Raw genomic sequence first — 17,977 nt, forward strand, 5'->3', positions numbered from 1 at the left:
CCCTTGTCCAACACAGGAAGGTGTACTGCCCCTTTAATTAGAGCTTGTTGCACCCGAAATGGTTACAGGGAGGGGCCTCTCCAGCTACAGAGGGGCCCTGACCTTGTGGTGAATGGACCCCAAACTCCTGTAAAGGGATCTGATGGTGTAAGTGCAACCCTAGGATATGATGTGATTCAATGAATACAATGGTGTATGATAGAATGGGACAGTGGGGTACATTGTTCCTGTCGTGAAATGCTGGGGGCCACACTGTGCCGTCTTGAAAATTTGGGGTGTTATGGAGGGCGGGTCTCCCACTCAAAGACAGATGGGCCATTCCACTCCAGTCTGGTTTAATTAAAGGTACAGAGAGCAAATACAATGTGATACTGAGGGGCAGATTTATCATCAAAGTGAAAATTCAAATTTAAAAAAATTCTAGTTTCGAACTAATTTTTGTGTACTTCGACTAGTGAATAGTTCAAATTCGATTAGAATTTTATTAAAATTCAAATATCAAAATTTATCATGTACGGTCTCTTTAAAGATTCGACTTCGATCATTCGCCCATCTGCCGAATTGCTGTTTTAGCCTATGGGGGACCTCCTAGAACCTACTTGGAGTCAATTGGTGGACTTTGAAAAATGTAAGTTTTTTTTTGGGAAAAAATACGAATAGTAGACGGACCTGTTCACCCAAAAAAAACCTTGATATTTTTGATTAATTTCAATAAATGTGCCCCAGAGAGTAGTAATTAAATATTCTCCTTCCCGCTGTTTCATCTCTCAGTTCAGTAATATAAAACACTAGACATTAAGCCCGTTAAATTAACGGCCGCTAGAACATATGTAGTCAAACATTTATAAAAACAGAATTGTTCTAGTCTAAAAAAAATGCGCCAGAGACGGTCCGTGGGGCACGTGCGCAGTAGCGCAATCCCACGGACTGGACGCAGAGACACTTCAACTTTATTATATAGGATATGTGGGAATGATGGCGGCATATACTGACCATTTATTTATACGCTACTCGCCAGTATACGTGTATATATATATCAATTATATGTGTTGAGATTAGTGCATAAATAATGGCGGGGGGCCACATCTTTGTGCCAGACATTAGTGGAAACATCGGGGGAAGCCCTGGTCTGAAGAGCTTACACTCTACCTATTTGCTTCAGAATTTACAATGTAAATAATTGCTATTGTGTTGCTGAAAGCCAATAAATCACCAATCAGAGAAGTGACCTGCAATAGCCCCGCCCCCGCGCTACACCGCCCATATGTGCGACACAAGCAACGGTAGCAAAGAGCGCAGGGGCGGGGCCAGGAGCCGAGGGGGTGGTACTTAGTGTATTGGGACACAACTGCCCAACATGGGTCACAGCCTTAACTCAAGCGCCCCCTGTGTATAAATCAGCTGGACATGAGTCCTAATAAATGAATGTGAGGGTTATTGTGGGAGCGGAGGGCTCTATGGAGGGTTCAGGGAGTAGATCGAATTCCCCGGCCCTTGGATTGTGATATACGAGGAAACACAGGGTTAAATGTCAGTCTATGAGCCCGGCGCTTCCTCACAGGTAATTACAGCCCAGGACCGGCAGGTGGCGCCACAGAGCTTCTCCTACAGCCGCCATTCCGAACCCCACCGGATTTTCCCGAACGCATAGGCCACGCCCTCATCTCCAAATCTAAAGCAACATCGGGTTTTGGCTCCGCCTATTCACCTTTCAGTTTAGCAACTCGCCGCGCCCCTTACCCCGTATTTCGCCCAGTTTCAATTTCGCTCCTCTCCCGCCCCGGCTTGAAGAGCCCATGTAAAACTCCTCCCTCCTTAACCCGAACGTATTTCTGAAGGTTTCCTTTTAACCCCGCCCTATTTCCCTGGTCACCTCCGGAATACGTCACGCGGCTCCTCTCCAGTGTGTCACAGCTAGGCCCTGCCCACTTCTCCCAGACGTTTCATTTCCTAGCTCTTGCCACGCCCCTGCCCGTATTTACTCTCCGTTAGGCCCGCCCCTTCCTATATATACTTCACGTTAGACCCGCCCCTTCTCCGAGTACCTCCGATCTTTCTACTCTGGCTCCACCTCTATCGCCCGAAGCCCTGCGGTATCCCCGCCCCGGCCGGCAGCCCTGTCCCCGAGCGGAGCCGAAGCTTTCCGGAGGTTGCCGAGAGTCCGTCCTGCCGGACTAGTGGAGGCGGACGCAGCGCCATGTTGGATGCTCCGCTTTCTGAGTGAGGAAAATCGGCCGGTTGTGAGGAGCCCCCGAAGCGACAGCGGCACCCGCCCCCCTGGGCCGTGTCCCTCCCCCATGAGGATCGGGTGTTGAGCCCCTGCCGCCTCCCCACTGCCCCTGTGCCCCGGGGGGCCCCGCTCTGTCATGAGTCTCCCCCAGAAAGCGGCCCTCAAGCCGACCGGCACCGGAGCCCTAGTGCTTGGCCCTCCCCCCACTCTTGGCCCTCCCCCCGCGGCCTCCGCCGCCATCCGGGCCCTTCAACCGCCGCCTCAGTATCCTTTTACTTTCCCTTTACTTTCCCTCCCGTACATGGGGCCCCTCACCGGCTCTGCTGCTGCACTGGGGCCCCTCTGTGACAGGGAAGTATTGGGGCTCCTCACCGGTTGCACTGGGGCCCCTCTGTGACGGGGAAGTATTGGGGGCCCAGTCATTCAGTGACTCATGGGGGGCTCTGATACTTCTGCTGATTTTTCGGGGCCCTCATTGACTCCAGTGATGTTTGCAGTTAATTTGGGGGGTACAGACAGTGGCACCTCAGTGGGATGGAGATTGGGGGCTGTTATTGAGTGAAGTGATTGGGGGGGGCCACTGGTGGCTGATGGGGCGCAGGATCTCAACTTGTGGGGAGTCTCATTGGGGGGGGGGGGGGTTACACCTGTTGCTTTATGGGGTGTCCTGATGCAGACACAGCCAGGGGGCACAGGCCAACGTTTCACCTGTTTCACTTGATGTCCGTGTGTATCAAAGAATCGGGGTGCTGCTCACAGTGTTGGGGTGCACAGAGCAGGGTGCAGTGTGTTTTGCTTTTCTGATGATGAGTCTTGGGGGGGGGGGCACACTGACAAGTTACTTTTACTCACAGTATAACCTGGCACATTCCTGGGAGTTGGGGGGCACAGGGGTATATAGGGGTGCAGTGCCGCTACATTAGGAAAGTGACCGTTATGTTCAGTGAGAATAGAATGTAACCCTGGGAAATGCATGCAGTCAGTTGGGGTACAGGGGAGAGCACTGGGGGTACAGGGGAGAGCGCTGGGGGTACAGGGGAGAGCACTGGGGTACAGGGGAGAACGCTGGGGGTACAGGGGAGAGCGCTGGGGGTACAGGGAGAGCGCTGGGGTACAGGGGAGAGCGCTGGGGGTACAGGGGAGAGCGCTGGGGGTACAGGGGAGAGCGCTGGGGGTACAGAGGAGAGCGCTGGGGGTACAGGGGAGAGCGCTGGGGTACAGAGGAGAGCGCTGGGGGTACAGGGGAGAGCACTGGGGGTACAGAGGAGAGCGCTGGGGGTACAGGGGAGAGCGCTGGGGGTACAGGGGAGAGCGCTGGGGGTACAGAGGAGAGCGCTGGGGGTACATATAAAGTTCCAGTAAGTGGGTGCCCTCTCTGTGTGTCGTTGGCAGGGTGACAGTTAATTGTCAGATTTCGGTTAAACTCAGGACTAGTAACTGCCCAGCACGGGGCCAAATGCAAAATAAACTGCTGCCCGTGGGCATTACCCGCTGTAACTGCTCAGCCCAAAGTTCCAGTGGCAACTGTTTAAGTGTCTGCCCCAAACTGTGGGCTCATGCCCGTGCCGGTGCCCTTTGTCTCCAGTAGCCCCAGTTTGCCCTCTGAGCCCCGGCACAGTCCCATGTGGAGTCCTGGCCACTGGCACAGTAAGTAATGGTGGCACAGGGTTGTCTGTGAGTCCCAGGCTCCTCTGCTTGGTGCCAATACTGACAAGTTTCATGCCCAGCTGCTGGCACAGGAACCCCCAGTGTTGGCTTATAGAGGTGTGTGACACATCAGCGCTCCAACTGGGCAGTGTGTGTGTGTTTGTGTGTCACAACTCGTGTGTCACTGGCACAGACTGGCATCTCTGCTCTACCCGTGTCTGGAACTCTGCACTCTCTTGCACCGTCAGCACTGCAATGCAGTCACAGCAGCTCCCGGGGCTTTGCACTAATCCACACGACTACTACTTGCCTTCGGACTCGCTGGTCACATGGCCGTGTGATGAGAGGGATCAGTGCCACTTCCCAGTCTGGAGAGCCACGCTGGCGGGTAAGTGGCACCTTTCTCTTTGTGGCTGTGGGGATTGTGGAACTTGGCTTATTTGCATAATTGTCAATTAGAAACCTGTTAATTGTCACTGCTGATCCTCCCTGCTGCTGCCCTTGCACTGCTACAATGGGCTGGTTGGGGGTCTGGACAGTGCACTGGAGATTGGCACCGGGGCATGTACACTCGGGTGGGAGTTGTAGTTCAGCATCTGTGGGATGTTACAATTTAACCCCTGGTGCCACATTGCGTTGATTCATGTTTGTTCAGTCATCGCTGTTTTGTTCATTTCCTGTAGAGTGTAAGCTCATGGGCACAGGCACATATACAGCTTGTTTGAATAGTTAGTACTGATTATTAAACACTCCCTGTCCCTTAGAGCTTACAATCTGAGCAGTGACAGAGATCCAAATACCTCCACCTCCCATCAGCCTCAGTAGCATGGGCCCCGACGTACTGGGAAACTTGGGGTGCCACACCCCAATGATGCCGTTTTGGGGGCCTTTGCTGAGTTACTATGTGAGTTTTGCTTGGGTCCCGGGAGTCTGTTAGTTCCCCCAGTTACTGTGACGCCATCTTGAAGCTTTTCTCACCATTGGCTCCCCCATAAATTGGCCCCCACTTTGAGAGGCGTTTAACAGGCCCTGTAATAACGTGTGATGTATGTGAAATGCTCCGTATACCCCTGTGTGTTTTGTTTTCACTTGTACCATGTGACCCGCACAGAATCATGGGTAAGTGGGTGGGGTCTGCAATAGTGCAACAACCTATCAGCTACAATTAAAGGGGAAGTTGCATGTTCCGCCAATATAACTAATCGCTTTAAAGCAGACAAATGTTTCCCATTATGCACCTTTAACAATTAGAAGGAATTTGAATTGACTTTTGTGCTGTCAATCAAAATCTCTCTTAGCACCTCCTCTTTCCCCAGGATGGCCCCTGCACTCTCCTCTGTACGATGGCAGCCAATCAGCTGAGGGCCAGACTTGACAGAGAGCTACAGTTTATATTTCCCAGTATGAGGGCAGAGCTGTGGTTGGCTACCTCCATCCTATACTGCTTCTGGGCAAGGACCATTAGGCCACACCCACTACTCCGTTCTAACTGGCCATGGGCCAGAGGGGAGGGTCTATGTGGCACAGCAATATAGGGTTAATTAAGTAAGAACCCCGTTTACCCCACACTAAAATCAGGCACCACACACTTACCCTTTATTATTCATCAGTCCACCTACCAGATAGGGATTGGCTGGCATATAGTTTCATTTATTGTTGTGTGGGTATCTGTGCCAACCCATCCTACTACACATTATGTGCCATACTGTATATTTGTATTTATACATATGGGAGGGAGGTGCCATATTGATTCCCTTAGACAGTACAGTATGAGGGTATAGCTTATTGTGTGCCCAGAACATTCCTTCTCTGTATATTTGTATTTATACATATGGGAGGAGGAGGTGCCATATTGATTCCCTTAGACAGTACAGTATGAGGGTATAGCTTATTGTGTGCCCAGAACATTCCTTCTCTGTATATTTGTATTTATACATATGGGAGGAGGAGGTGCCATACTGATTCCCTTAGACAGTACAGTATGAGGGTATAGCTTATTGTGTGCCCAGAACATTCCTTCTCTGTATATTTGTATTTATACATATGGGAGGAGGAGGTGCCATATTGATTCCCTTAGACAGTACAGTATGAGGGTATAGCTTATTGTGTGCCCAGAACATTCCTTCTCTGTATATTTGTATTTATACATATGGGAGGAGGAGGTGCCATATTGATTTCCTTAGACAGTACAGTATGAGGGTATAGCTTATTGTGTGCCCAGAACATTCCTTCTCTGTATATTTGTATTTATACATATGGGAGGAGGAGGTGCCATATTGATTCCCTTAGACCAGTGATCCCCAACCAGTAGCTCGCGAGCAACATGTTGCTCTCCAACCCCTTGGATGTTGCTCCCAGTGGCCTCAAAGCAGGTGCTTATTTTTGAATTCCAGACTTGGAGGCAAGTTTTAGTTGCATAAAAACCAGGTGTACTGCCAAACAGAGTCTCAATGTAGGTTGATATTCCACATAGGGACTACCAAATGGCCAATCACAGCCCTTATTTAGCATCCAGGAACATTTTTCATGCTAGTGTTGCTCCCCAACTCCTTTTACTCCTGAATGTTGCTCACGGGTTCTAAAGGTTGGGGATCCCTGCCTTAGACAGTACAGTATGAGGGTATAGCTTATTGTGTGCCCAGAACATTCCTTCTCTATATATTTGTATTTATACATATGGGAGGAGGAGGTGCCATATTGATTTCCTTAGACAGTACAGTATGAGGGTATAGCTTATTGTGTGCCCAGAACATTCCTTCTCTGTATATTTGTATTTATACATATGGGAGGAGGAGGTGCCATATTGATTCCCTTAGACAGTACAGTATGAGGGTATAGCTTATTGTGTGCCCAGAACATTCCTTCTCTGTATATTTGTATTTATACATATGGGAGGAGGTGCCATATTGATTCCCTTAGACAGTACAGTATGAGGGTATAGTTAATTTGTGTGCCCAGAACATTCCTTCTCTGTATATTTGTATTTATACATATGGGAGGAGGAGGTGCCATATTGATTCCCTTAGACAGTACAGTATGAGGGTATAGCTTATTGTGTGCCCAGAACATTCCTTCTCTGTATATTTGTATTATACATATGGGAGGAGGTGCCATATTGATTCCCTTAGACAGTACAGTATGAGGGTATAGCTTATTGTGTGCCCAGAACATTCCTTCTCTGTATATCTGTATTTATACATATGGGAGGAGGAGGTGCCATATTGATTCCCTTAGACAGTACAGTATGAGGGTATAGCTTATTGTGTGCCCAGAACATTCCTTCTCTGTATATTTGTATTTATACATATGGGAGGAGGTGCCATATTGATTCTCTTAGACAGTACAGCATGAGGGTATAGCTTATTGTGTGCCCAGAACATTCCTTCTCTGTATATTTGTATTTATACATATGGGAGGAGGTGCCATATTGATTCTCTTAGACAGTACAGTATGAGGGTATAGCTTATTGTGTGCCCAGAACATTCCTTCTCTGTATATCTGTATTTATACATATGGGAGGAGGAGGTGCCATATTGATTCCCTTAGACAGTACAGTATGAGGGTATAGCTTATTGTGTGCCCAGAACATTCCTTCTCTGTATATTTGTATTTATACATATGGGAGGAGGAGGTGCCATATTGATTCCCTTAGACAGTACAGTATGAGGGTATAGCTTATTGTGTGCCCAGAACATTCCTTCTCTGTATATTTGTATTTATACATATGGGAGGAGGAGGTGCCATATTGATTCCCTTAGACAGTACAGTATGAGGGTATAGCTTATTGTGTGCCCAGAACATTCCTTCTCTGTATATTTGTATTTATACATATGGGAGGAGGAGGTGCCATATTGATTCCCTTAGACAGTACAGTATGAGGGTATAGCTTATTGTGTGCCCAGAACATTCTTTCTCTGTATATTTGTATTTATACATATGGGAGGAGGGAGGTGCCATATTGATTCCCTTAGACAGTACAGTATGAGGGTATAGCTTATTGTGTGCCCAGAACATTCCTTCTCTGTATATTTGTATTTATACATATGGGAGGAGGGAGGTGCCATATTGTTGCAGGAGTTGGGGCAGGTGAGGGTAAGTCATTAGCATGAACTAAATTAGTCTTTGCACGTGATTGTGAAAGTGATAAAATGTCACGTATGAGTCAGGTTTGCAGGTAGGTGAAACAGTAAGAAGGAGGTGCAGGGACACAGGGCCCGGGGTCAGAAAGGTTTGGTGTTAGTGACTAGGGGAGACTTGGCTCATCTGTAACCCTGTTATGACTTAAACGGGTGGTTCACCTTTTAGTTAACTTTGAGTATGTTATGAATGAATCTTTTCAGTTGGTCTTTATTTTTTCTTATAGTTTTCAAATTATTTGCCTGCTTCTTCTGACTCTTTCAGGTTTCAAATGGGGGTCATTGACCCAATCTAAAAAACAAATGCTCTGTAAGGCTACTTCTAATTTGTTATTGCTTTTCATTCCTCATCTTTCTATTCAGTCCCTCTGTTCACATACCAGTCTCTTATTCAAATCAATGCATGGTTGCTAGGGGAATTTGGACCTTAGCAACCAGATACCTGCGGAAATCTTTCATCTTTCTATTCAGGCCTCTCCTATTCATATTCCAGTCTCTTATTCAAATCAGTGCATGGTTGCTAGGGTAATTTGCAGCCTAGCAACCAGATGGCTGAAACTGCAAACTGGAGAGCTGCTGAATAAAAAGCTAAATAAGTCAAAAACCACAAATAATAAAAAATAAAAACCAATTGCAAATTGTCTCAGAATATCAATCCCTACATCATACTAACAGTTAATTTAAAGGTGAACAACCCCTTTAAAGGAACAGTTCAGTATAAAAATAAAAACTTGGAAAATAAATAGACTGTGCAAAATAAATAATGTATCTAATACAGTTAGTTAGCCAAAAATGTAATGTATAAAGGCTGGAGTGAGTGAATGTGTAATATAACAGAACAGAACACTACTTCCTGCTTTTCAGCTCTCTAACTCTGAGTTAGTCAGTGACTATAAGGGGGGCCACATGGGACATAACTGTTCAGTGAGTTTGTAATTGATCCTCAGCATTCAGCTCAGATTCAAAAGCAACAGTTATGTCCCATGTGGCCTCCCCTCAAGTCTCTGATTGGTTACTGCCTGGAAAGCAAGAGAGCTGAAAAGCAGGAAGTAGTGTTCTGGCTATTATGTTACACATCCACTCACTCCAGCCTTTATATACAGTGGTGTGAAAAACTATTTGCCCCCTTCCTGATTTCTTATTCTTTTGCATGTTTGTCACACTTAAATATTTCTGCTCATCAAAAACCGTTAACTATTAGTCAAAGATAACATAATTGAACACAAAATGCAGTTTTTAAATGAAGGTTTACGTTATTAAGGGAGAAAAAAAACTCCAAATCTACATGGGCCTGTGTGAAAAAGTGATTGCCCCCCTTGTTAAAAAATAACGTAACTGTGGTTTATCAGACCTGAGTTCAATTTCAAAGGTTATAAAGCCATTTCTAAAGCTTTGGGACTCCAGCGAACCACAGTGAGAGCCATTATCCACAAATGGCAAAAACATGGAACAGTGGTGAACCTTCCCAGGAGTGGCCGGCCGACCAAAATGACCCCAAGAGACAACTCATCCGAGAGGCCACAAAAGACCCCAGGACAACATCTAAAGAACTGCAGGCCTCACTTGCCTCAATTAAGGTCAGTGTTCATGACTCCACCATAAGAAAGAGACTGGGCAAAAACGGCCTGCATGGCACATTTCCAATGCGCAAACCACTTTTAAGCAAAAAGAACATTAAGGCTCGTCTCAATTTTGCTAAAAAACATCTCAATGATTGCCAAGACTTTTGGGAAAATACCTTGTGGACCGACGAGACAAAAGTTGAACTTTTTGGAAGGTGCGCGTCCCGTTACATCTGGCGTAAAAGTAACACAGCATTTCAGAAAAAGAACATCATACCAACAGTAAAATATGGTGGTGGTAGTGTGATGGTCTGGGCTTGTTTTGCTGCTTCAGGACCTGGAAGACTTGCTGTGATAGATGGAACCATGAATTCTACTGTCTACCAAAAAATCCTGAAGGAGAATGTCCGGCCATCTGTTGGTCAACTCAAGCTGAAGCGATCTTGGTGCTGCAACAGGACAATGACCCAAAACACACCAGCAAATCCACCTCTGAATGGCTGAAGAAAAACAAAATGAAGACTTTGGAGTGGCCTAGTCAAAGTCCTGACCTGAATCATATTGAGATGTTGTGGCATGACCTTAAAAAGGCGCTTCATGCTAGAAAACCCTCAAATAAAGCTGAATTACAACAATTCTGCAAAGATGAGTGGGCCAAAATTCCTCCAGAGCGCTGTAAAAGACTCGTTGCAAGTTATCGCAAACGCTTGATTGCAGTTATTGCTGCTAAGGGTGGCCCAACCAGTTATTAGGTTCAGGGGGCAATTACTTTTTCACACAGGTTTGGATTTCTTTTCTCCCTAAATAATAAAAACCCTCATTTAAAAACTGCATTTTGTGTTTTCTTGTGTTATCTTTGACTAATAGTTAAATGTGTTTGATGATCAGAAACATTTTGTGTGACAAACATGCAAAAGAATAAGAAATCAGGAAGGGGGCCAATAGTTTTTCACACCACTGTATTACATTTTTGCCTAACTAATTATATTAGATACATTATTTATTTTGCACAGACTATTTATTTACCCCGTTTTTAGTTTTAGACTGAACTGTTCCTTTGGGGCCCTTGATGTAATAGCTGAGAGAAGTGCAAGTTTAGGGTCCCAGACCCTGTGGGAATAGCAAGTTGCTTTGTTTTTTAGGCAGTGGCAGAAGGAGCCCAGGGCAGGGGATTGGCACATGGCTATTTGGGAGAGAAACTCCAGACATGGGCTTGGGGTACTGGGCAGAAGTGAGACTAATATCTGGGGCAGTTACTGTCGGTTCTGTTTGGACTGTATAGAGCCAGGAATGTGGGACAATGATCCGTATGAGATCAGTTAAGTGAGGGGCTGGTACTGCCAGTGTCTCTCACTCAATTGCCTCTTTGTTCTCCTGTTTCTCAGCAAGTGCCAACATTGTGTCATTAATGGCCACACTCACTAGGTAGCCTTACATTCTATTGGGGGTGGTCCCAGTGCTGCCTCACCTACCCCCACCTGCACCCCCACACCTACCCCCACCTTCACCCCCACACTTACCCCCACACCTACCCCCACCTGCACCCCCACACCTACCCCCACCTTCACCCCCACACTTACCCCCAACTGCACCCCCACACCTACCCCAACAAGCACCCCACACTTACCCCCAACCAGAACCACCACCACCTGCACCCCCACACTTACCTACACCCCAACATGCACCCCCACACTTACCCCCACCAGCAGGTGGGATAGATAATTAGCAATTCTCCCCCTGAGCAGTGGCAGGCGTGTCCCTACAGTTCTTCTCTAGTCCCTGGCTGACTCTGTGCAGTACAATGGAATACAAAATGTGCCTGGCTCTTGCTAATCAACCCAGGGACCCTCCCACTGTAATGAACTGGCTCCTCCTCCTGCACTTACTGGCCCACACTTACCTGCCACAGATACAACATGTGACCCTCACACTGGCCCCTCACTGGCCCTGCTACCGGCCCACGGCTGTAACTGCTATAAAATGAGCTGATGAGCCACGGGTTGCTTTGCTGTTACTCATGAGATACTCGGCTCTTCAGTAACTGTCCCTGTGTATAAGGGTTGCTGGGGGGGTAGTTACTAATACTGGGGGTAAAGTTGTGCAGCGTCTCCCCCCTTCTCTTAGAGTTGGGAAACTCCCCGCACTCCCAGGAACTCAATGTGAATGTTCTGCTGGGACACAAACACATCCGAGTCATGTGGCCACTGAGATCAGCTTGTAATTGTGTAACCAGCTCCTTCCCCTGTAAACAAGTCTCCTGGGCCGGCTCCTCTACTTATCCCACGGGCTCTCCTGTCTTGTGTGGCCACTGTCCTGTCCTCACTGGCTACTTACCCTGCACTGCCTCTCACTGAACATGAATGAGATACAGAAAACCAGCATGTTAATGTGTTCCTGCTGAATTGTGCTTAGTACAGGGAATACCTATGCTGCCATAGTTTTATGGGATCTCTCTGTACAGACTATGAGCAAACTTAGGGGACTGTTCCTGCTGAATTGTCCTTAGTACAGGGAATACCTATGTGCCATAGTTTTATGGGATCTCTCTGTACAGACTATGAGCAAACTTAGAGGACTGTTCCTGCTGAATTGTGCTTAGTACAGGGAATACCTATGCTGCCATCGTTTTATGGGATCTCTCTGTACAGACTATGAGCAAACTTAGGGGACTGTTCCTGCTGAATTGTGCTTAGTACAGGGGATACCTATACTGCCATAGTTTTATGGGATCTCTCTGTACAGACTATGAACAAACTTAGGGACTGTTCCTGCTGAATTGTGCTTAGTACAGGGAATACCTATGTACCATAGTTTTATGGGATCTCTCTGTACAGACTATGAACAAACTTAGGGACTGTTCCTGCTGAATTGTGCTTAGTACAGGGAATACCTATGCTGCCATAGTTTTATGGGATCTCTCTGTACAGACTATGAGCAAACTTAGGGACTGTTCCTGCTGAATTGTGCTTAGTACAGGGAATACCTATGTACCATAGTTTTATGGGATCTCTCTGTACAGACTATGAGCAAACTTAGGGACTGTTCCTGCTGAATTGTGCTTAGTACAGGGAATACCTATGTACCATAGTTTTATGGGATCTCTCTGTACAGACTATGAGCAAACTTAGGGACTGTTCCTGCTGAATTGTGCTTAGTACAGGGAATACCTATGTACCATAGTTTTATGGGATCTCTCTGTACAGACTATGAGCAAACTTAGGGGCTGATCCTGCTGAATTGTGCTTAGTACAGGGAATACCTATGTACCATAGTTTTATGGGATCTCTCTGTACAGACTATGAACAAACTTAGGGACTGTTCCTGCTGAATTGTGCTTAGTACAGGGAATACCTATGCTGCCATAGTTTTATGGGATCTCTCTGTACAGACTATGAGCAAACTTAGGGGACTGTTCCTGCTGAATTGTGCTTAGTACAGGGAATACCTATGTACCATAGTTTTATGGGATCTCTCTGTACAGACTATGAGCAAACTTAGGGACTGTTCCTGCTGAATTGTGCTTAGTACAGGGAATACCTATGTACAGTACCATAGTTTTATGGGATCTCTCTGTACAGACTATGAGCAAACTTAGGGGCTGATCCTGCTGAATTGTGCTTAGTACAGGGAATACCTATGTACCATAGTTTTATGGGATCTCTCTGTACAGACTATGAGCAAACTTAGGGGCTGATCCTGCTGAATTGTGCTTAGTACAGGGAATACCTATGCTGCTATAGTTTTATGGGATCTCTCTGTACAGACTATGAGCAAACTTAGGGGACTGTTCCTGCTGAATTGTGCTTAGTACAGGGAATACCTATGTACCATAGTTTTATGGGATCTCTCTGTACAGACTATGAGCAAACTTAGGGACTGTTCCTGCTGAATTGTGCTTAGTACAGGGAATACCTATACTGCCATAGTTTTATGGGATCTCTCTGTACAGACTATGAGCAAACTTAGGGACTGTTCCTGCTGAATTGTGCTTAGTACAGGGAATACCTATGTACAGTACCATAGTTTTATGGGATCTCTCTGTACAGACTATGAGCAAACTTAGGGGCTGATCCTGCTGAATTGTGCTTAGTACAGGGAATACCTATGTACCATAGTTTTATGGGATCTCTCTGTACAGACTATGAGCAAACTTAGGGGCTGATCCTGCTGAATTGTGCTTAGTACAGGGAATACCTATGCTGCTATAGTTTTATGGGATCTCTCTGTACAGACTATGAGCAAACTTAGGGGCTGATCCTGCTGAATTGTGCTTAGTACAGGGAATACCTATGCTGCCATAGTTCTATGGGATCTCTCTGTACAGACTATGAGCAAACTTAGGGGACTGTTCCTGCTGAATTGTGCTTAGTACAGGGAATACCTATGCTGCCATAGTTTTATGGGATCTCTCTGTACAGACTATGAGCAAACTTAGGGACTGTTCCTGCTGAATTGTGCTTAGTACAGGGAATACCTATACTGCCATAGTTTTATGGGATCTCTCTGTACAGACTATGAGCAAACTTAGGGACTGTTCCTGCTGAATTGTGCTTAGTACAGGGAATACCTATGTACAGTACCATAGTTTTATGGGATCTCTCTGTACAGACTATGAGCAAACTTAGGGGCTGATCCTGCTGAATTGTGCTTAGTACAGGGAATACCTATGTACCATAGTTTTATGGGATCTCTCTGTACAGACTATGAGCAAACTTAGGGGCTGATCCTGCTGAATTGTGCTTAGTACAGGGAATACCTATGCTGCTATAGTTTTATGGGATCTCTCTGTACAGACTATGAGCAAACTTAGGGGCTGATCCTGCTGAATTGTGCTTAGTACAGGGAATACCTATGCTGCCATAGTTCTATGGGATCTCTCTGTACAGACTATGAGCAAACTTAGGGGACTGTTCCTGCTGAATTGTGCTTAGTACAGGGAATACCTATGCTGCCATAGTTTTATGGGATCTCTCTGTACAGACTATGAGCAAACTTAGGGACTGTTCCTGCTGAATTGTGCTTAGTACAGGGAATACCTATGTACCATAGTTTTATGGGATCTCTCTGTACAGACTATGAGCAAACTTAGGGGCTGATCCTGCTGAATTGTGCTTAGTACAGGGAATACCTATGCTGCTATAGTTTTATGGGATCTCTCTGTACAGACTATGAGCAAACTTAGGGGACTGTTCCTGCTGAATTGTGCTTAGTACAGGGAATACCTATGTACCATAGTTTTATGGGATCTCTCTGTACAGACTATGAGCAAACTTAGGGACTGTTCCTGCTGAATTGTGCTTAGTACAGGGAATACCTATACTGCCATAGTTTTATGGGATCTCTCTGTACAGACTATGAGCAAACTTAGGGACTGTTCCTGCTGAATTGTGCTTAGTACAGGGAATACCTATGTACCATAGTTTTATGGGATCTCTCTGTACAGACTATGAGCAAACTTAGGGGCTGATCCTGCTGAATTGTGCTTCTATTGCTAGAGTACTCACTAATTAAATGAAGTGGATCATGAGATGTTGGCCCAGACGCTGAGACTGGGGCAAATAGAGAGTTGAGGGTCAGTGTGTTGGATGTGTGGGGGAGTTACAGTTGGGTAGAACCAGTGTGGGGGTTCATGGGGCAGGGGGTGAGTTGGTTGGTAGAACCCAGAGATTAAGAGGTAGAACGTATTCGAGGCGTCATTAAGCCGGAGAGAAGATGAAGCTGATAGTAAATGTGAGTGTGCCCTGTGGCTAGCATGTGATTAGTGGTGGCTATACAAGGGGCTAGTTGGCATATAGTGCTGCACCATCCCTGCAGTTTGTCACTTTGCTAATAAGCCCCGTCCCTTCATTCATTTAATGTGCCAGTACAAGCCGATTTTGGGTATCACAAAGCCCAACTAGTTTTGCACCCCCTAATTAACATCATTCTCACCCCTTTTCTCATGTGCAGGGAAGGGTTAATCTAGACTATTATTATTCTCATTTCTCCATTGGGCTGTGGTGCGTGGTTAACCCTGTGGGTGCCAGTGAAAGGGTAAGGTTAGTTTAGGGGAGGGAGGGTACACACATTGCTGCACAGCAGCTCCCACCAATCCCGTCCCCTCTCAGTCTGTTGCTTTGTGTAAAGAATCTGCCTGACAACAACACTGCATGTTCCGACCTCAAGTAACCCCGGCACATTGCTCTGTTCCTCCCCGTCTGGGCTGCCGTGTCCCCTGCGTTACGGAGCTTGTTTTCCACCCCGGGCATGCTGGGTAATTCACAGGCTGTGCTCTCGTCATCCTCCGCACTCCCTGCACCCTTGTGTTTATCTTCCCCTCTCCCCAGCACCTCTCAGTTACTCTCGTACTGCACCAGCAGCAACACTCGTCTCCTCTCTCATCACTCCCTGTCTTCTCCAGTCTCTAACTCCCTGCACCTTCTATACACCCTGGGAAACAACACCTGTCGGCTCCAGTCTCTAACTCCCTGCACCTTGGGCTCCAGTCTTCAGTTGGTGTAACCTTGGGCTACTGGCCGGCAGTTCTACACCAGAGAAGCCCAAAGCCTGACTGCTCCAGTCTTCATTTACCCCCCTCGGAGCCCCACTGCCCCCCATCTCTGTGCATGTAACTGTGGGACGCGACTCTGGAATCTTTTGTATTGGAAACGGATCTGAATGGGCCGTGGCTTTCCCTGGAGCGAGGGGAGAGCAGGGAATTGTGGGAGTATGTGATGGGGAAGGCCGGAGCATACATACAGGTAGGGGCCACACTGTGACTCTATTGGCTGCATTGTTTGCCTTCTGATTGGTTCTTTATATCTGCTGTGCTCAGACCACTAACCAATGGGCTCCCTGTCATTTAAGGTCAGTGGCTCATTCTATTGCTGGCGGCACCACGTGGCTGCTGGATTGATTTGGGGGGGCCTCTATGAGCTGTCCTTCATTTATAATGAGCTGATTTACCATAACCCGCAGGCCTGTGGCTGAGGCATAGACTAAAGTTGGTCTTGTTTAGATTCTTATGGAATAAGGGGGGGGGAGAGAGCTAGGTATGTAGATAGAAACTGGTGCATCGTTATATGTAAGTACATAGCGGTAGGTGGGTGAGGGGGGTGTAGAGGTAGAGAGGGATTGGTTGGTAGGCAGAGGCAGAGGGGTATGTGGGTAAACACAATGGGTTAGATGGGTAGGTATGTAGGGAAAGGGGTAGGTAGGCAGAGAAGGTTATACAGTCATTATCTGGATGATGTAGATATGATTCACTGGGTCAGTGCCATTGTTTCCTCTGCTAAGGAATCTGCTCCCACTCATCACTGGAATAGTACAGACTGACATACAGACTGACATACAGACTGACATACACAGGTCTCTCTGAAGAGAATAAAACAGCTTGTGGAAGATTATGGGAAATAATGTACAGAAGGAGTTGCTTTACTCAGGGACATTAAAGGGATCTAAAGCCAAAGAAATGTTGAGTCTGACAATAAGACTTCCCTGCAAGTGGGGTGACTGTTTTCGGGGACCTGTGTGACCCAATTAAAGAAATAGACACATTGTAATATTGGCTCCAGTGTTGCTGTGTGTGGGCAGGGAATGGGCTGGTACTGCAGGTTCTGGGTGGGGGGTGTCCAGGCTGGCATTGGTACTGTATCGAGCAGCTGACACTCTAATGCTTGGGGATTGGCTGGGAAGGAATAATGGATTATCTTGGCTCCCAGAACAAGCGCCACATTGTATCTCCTTATTTCTCTGGCCTGTGCCACCTCCCAGGGGCATAACAGGGGCTTCTTGTTCTCTGACTTCTTCATGGGGAATCCCTGATAATTATTATTATTATTCCCCCTCAGGGGGCTCAGTATCCACATGCCGGTGCTGTTCTCTATATCAGTAGCACAAGGTGAAGGCTGCTGTTTCTGTGCCACAACTATTACTATAGTGACTGCTGTGCTACCTGTGCTCTCACTGTTGTGCCGTGGGTTCCTTATTGGCAGTGCACAAGTAGTGGCACCAGTGGCTTTGACATAGTTTACTAAGGATTCTGTGAGTTGTAGTTCATGTCTATTATAGATCTGTAACGGGTGCCTTTATTGATCACCGTGGCATGGGCACAAATGCCCAATCAAGCCTTGCCTTCCTTAACTGACTGCATCACAGAATATCCAGGGGAGCCCTGCAACAGACCCTCGATGAGCGAATCTTCACCCCCTCGGCCGTGTCTGCCGTCTACAGCACAGTAAGTACCGGCGCATTCCCCCAGGCCAGTAGCCAATAGCATTCCTTTGCCTGTGTCTTACATACCTAGCCAGCGCCATGTATAAAGAGGGATCACTTACCTGCAGACAAAAGAGGGAGGGTTGGACCTGTTGTGTTCAGTGACCTTCTGTGGCACCATCTTCCTAAAGGTTAACTTTGTGCATCTG

General features: G+C 46.8%; 1 protein-coding gene across 19 annotated transcripts in view; it reads left to right on the forward strand.

Moving 5' to 3' along the window:
- The first annotated feature begins 2,030 nt into the window (after positions 1 to 2,030).
- The window catches only part of LOC108696834 (eukaryotic translation initiation factor 4 gamma 3), a 51,353-nt gene continuing 35,406 nt past the window's right edge, over positions 2,031 to 17,977 (forward strand). For 15 of the 19 annotated variants that reach the window (XM_018226491.2, XM_018226495.2, XM_018226493.2 and 12 more), the window contains exons 1-2: positions 2,032 to 2,494; positions 17,712 to 17,790. In XM_018226491.2, coding sequence (XP_018081980.1) covers positions 2,367 to 2,494; positions 17,712 to 17,790 — 207 coding nt within the window. In that variant the 5' untranslated portion in view covers positions 2,032 to 2,366. Of the gene's footprint in view, positions 2,495 to 4,040; positions 4,266 to 15,704; positions 16,316 to 17,711; positions 17,791 to 17,977 lie in introns of those variants that run through there. The other 4 variants (XM_018226494.2, XM_018226492.2, XM_041569913.1 and 1 more) reach the window with 4 other exon arrangements.

The sequence above is a fragment of the Xenopus laevis genome, chromosome 7L, assembly GCF_017654675.1.
Source record: "Xenopus laevis strain J_2021 chromosome 7L, Xenopus_laevis_v10.1, whole genome shotgun sequence".
NCBI classification, from domain to species: Eukaryota; Metazoa; Chordata; class Amphibia; order Anura; family Pipidae; genus Xenopus; species Xenopus laevis.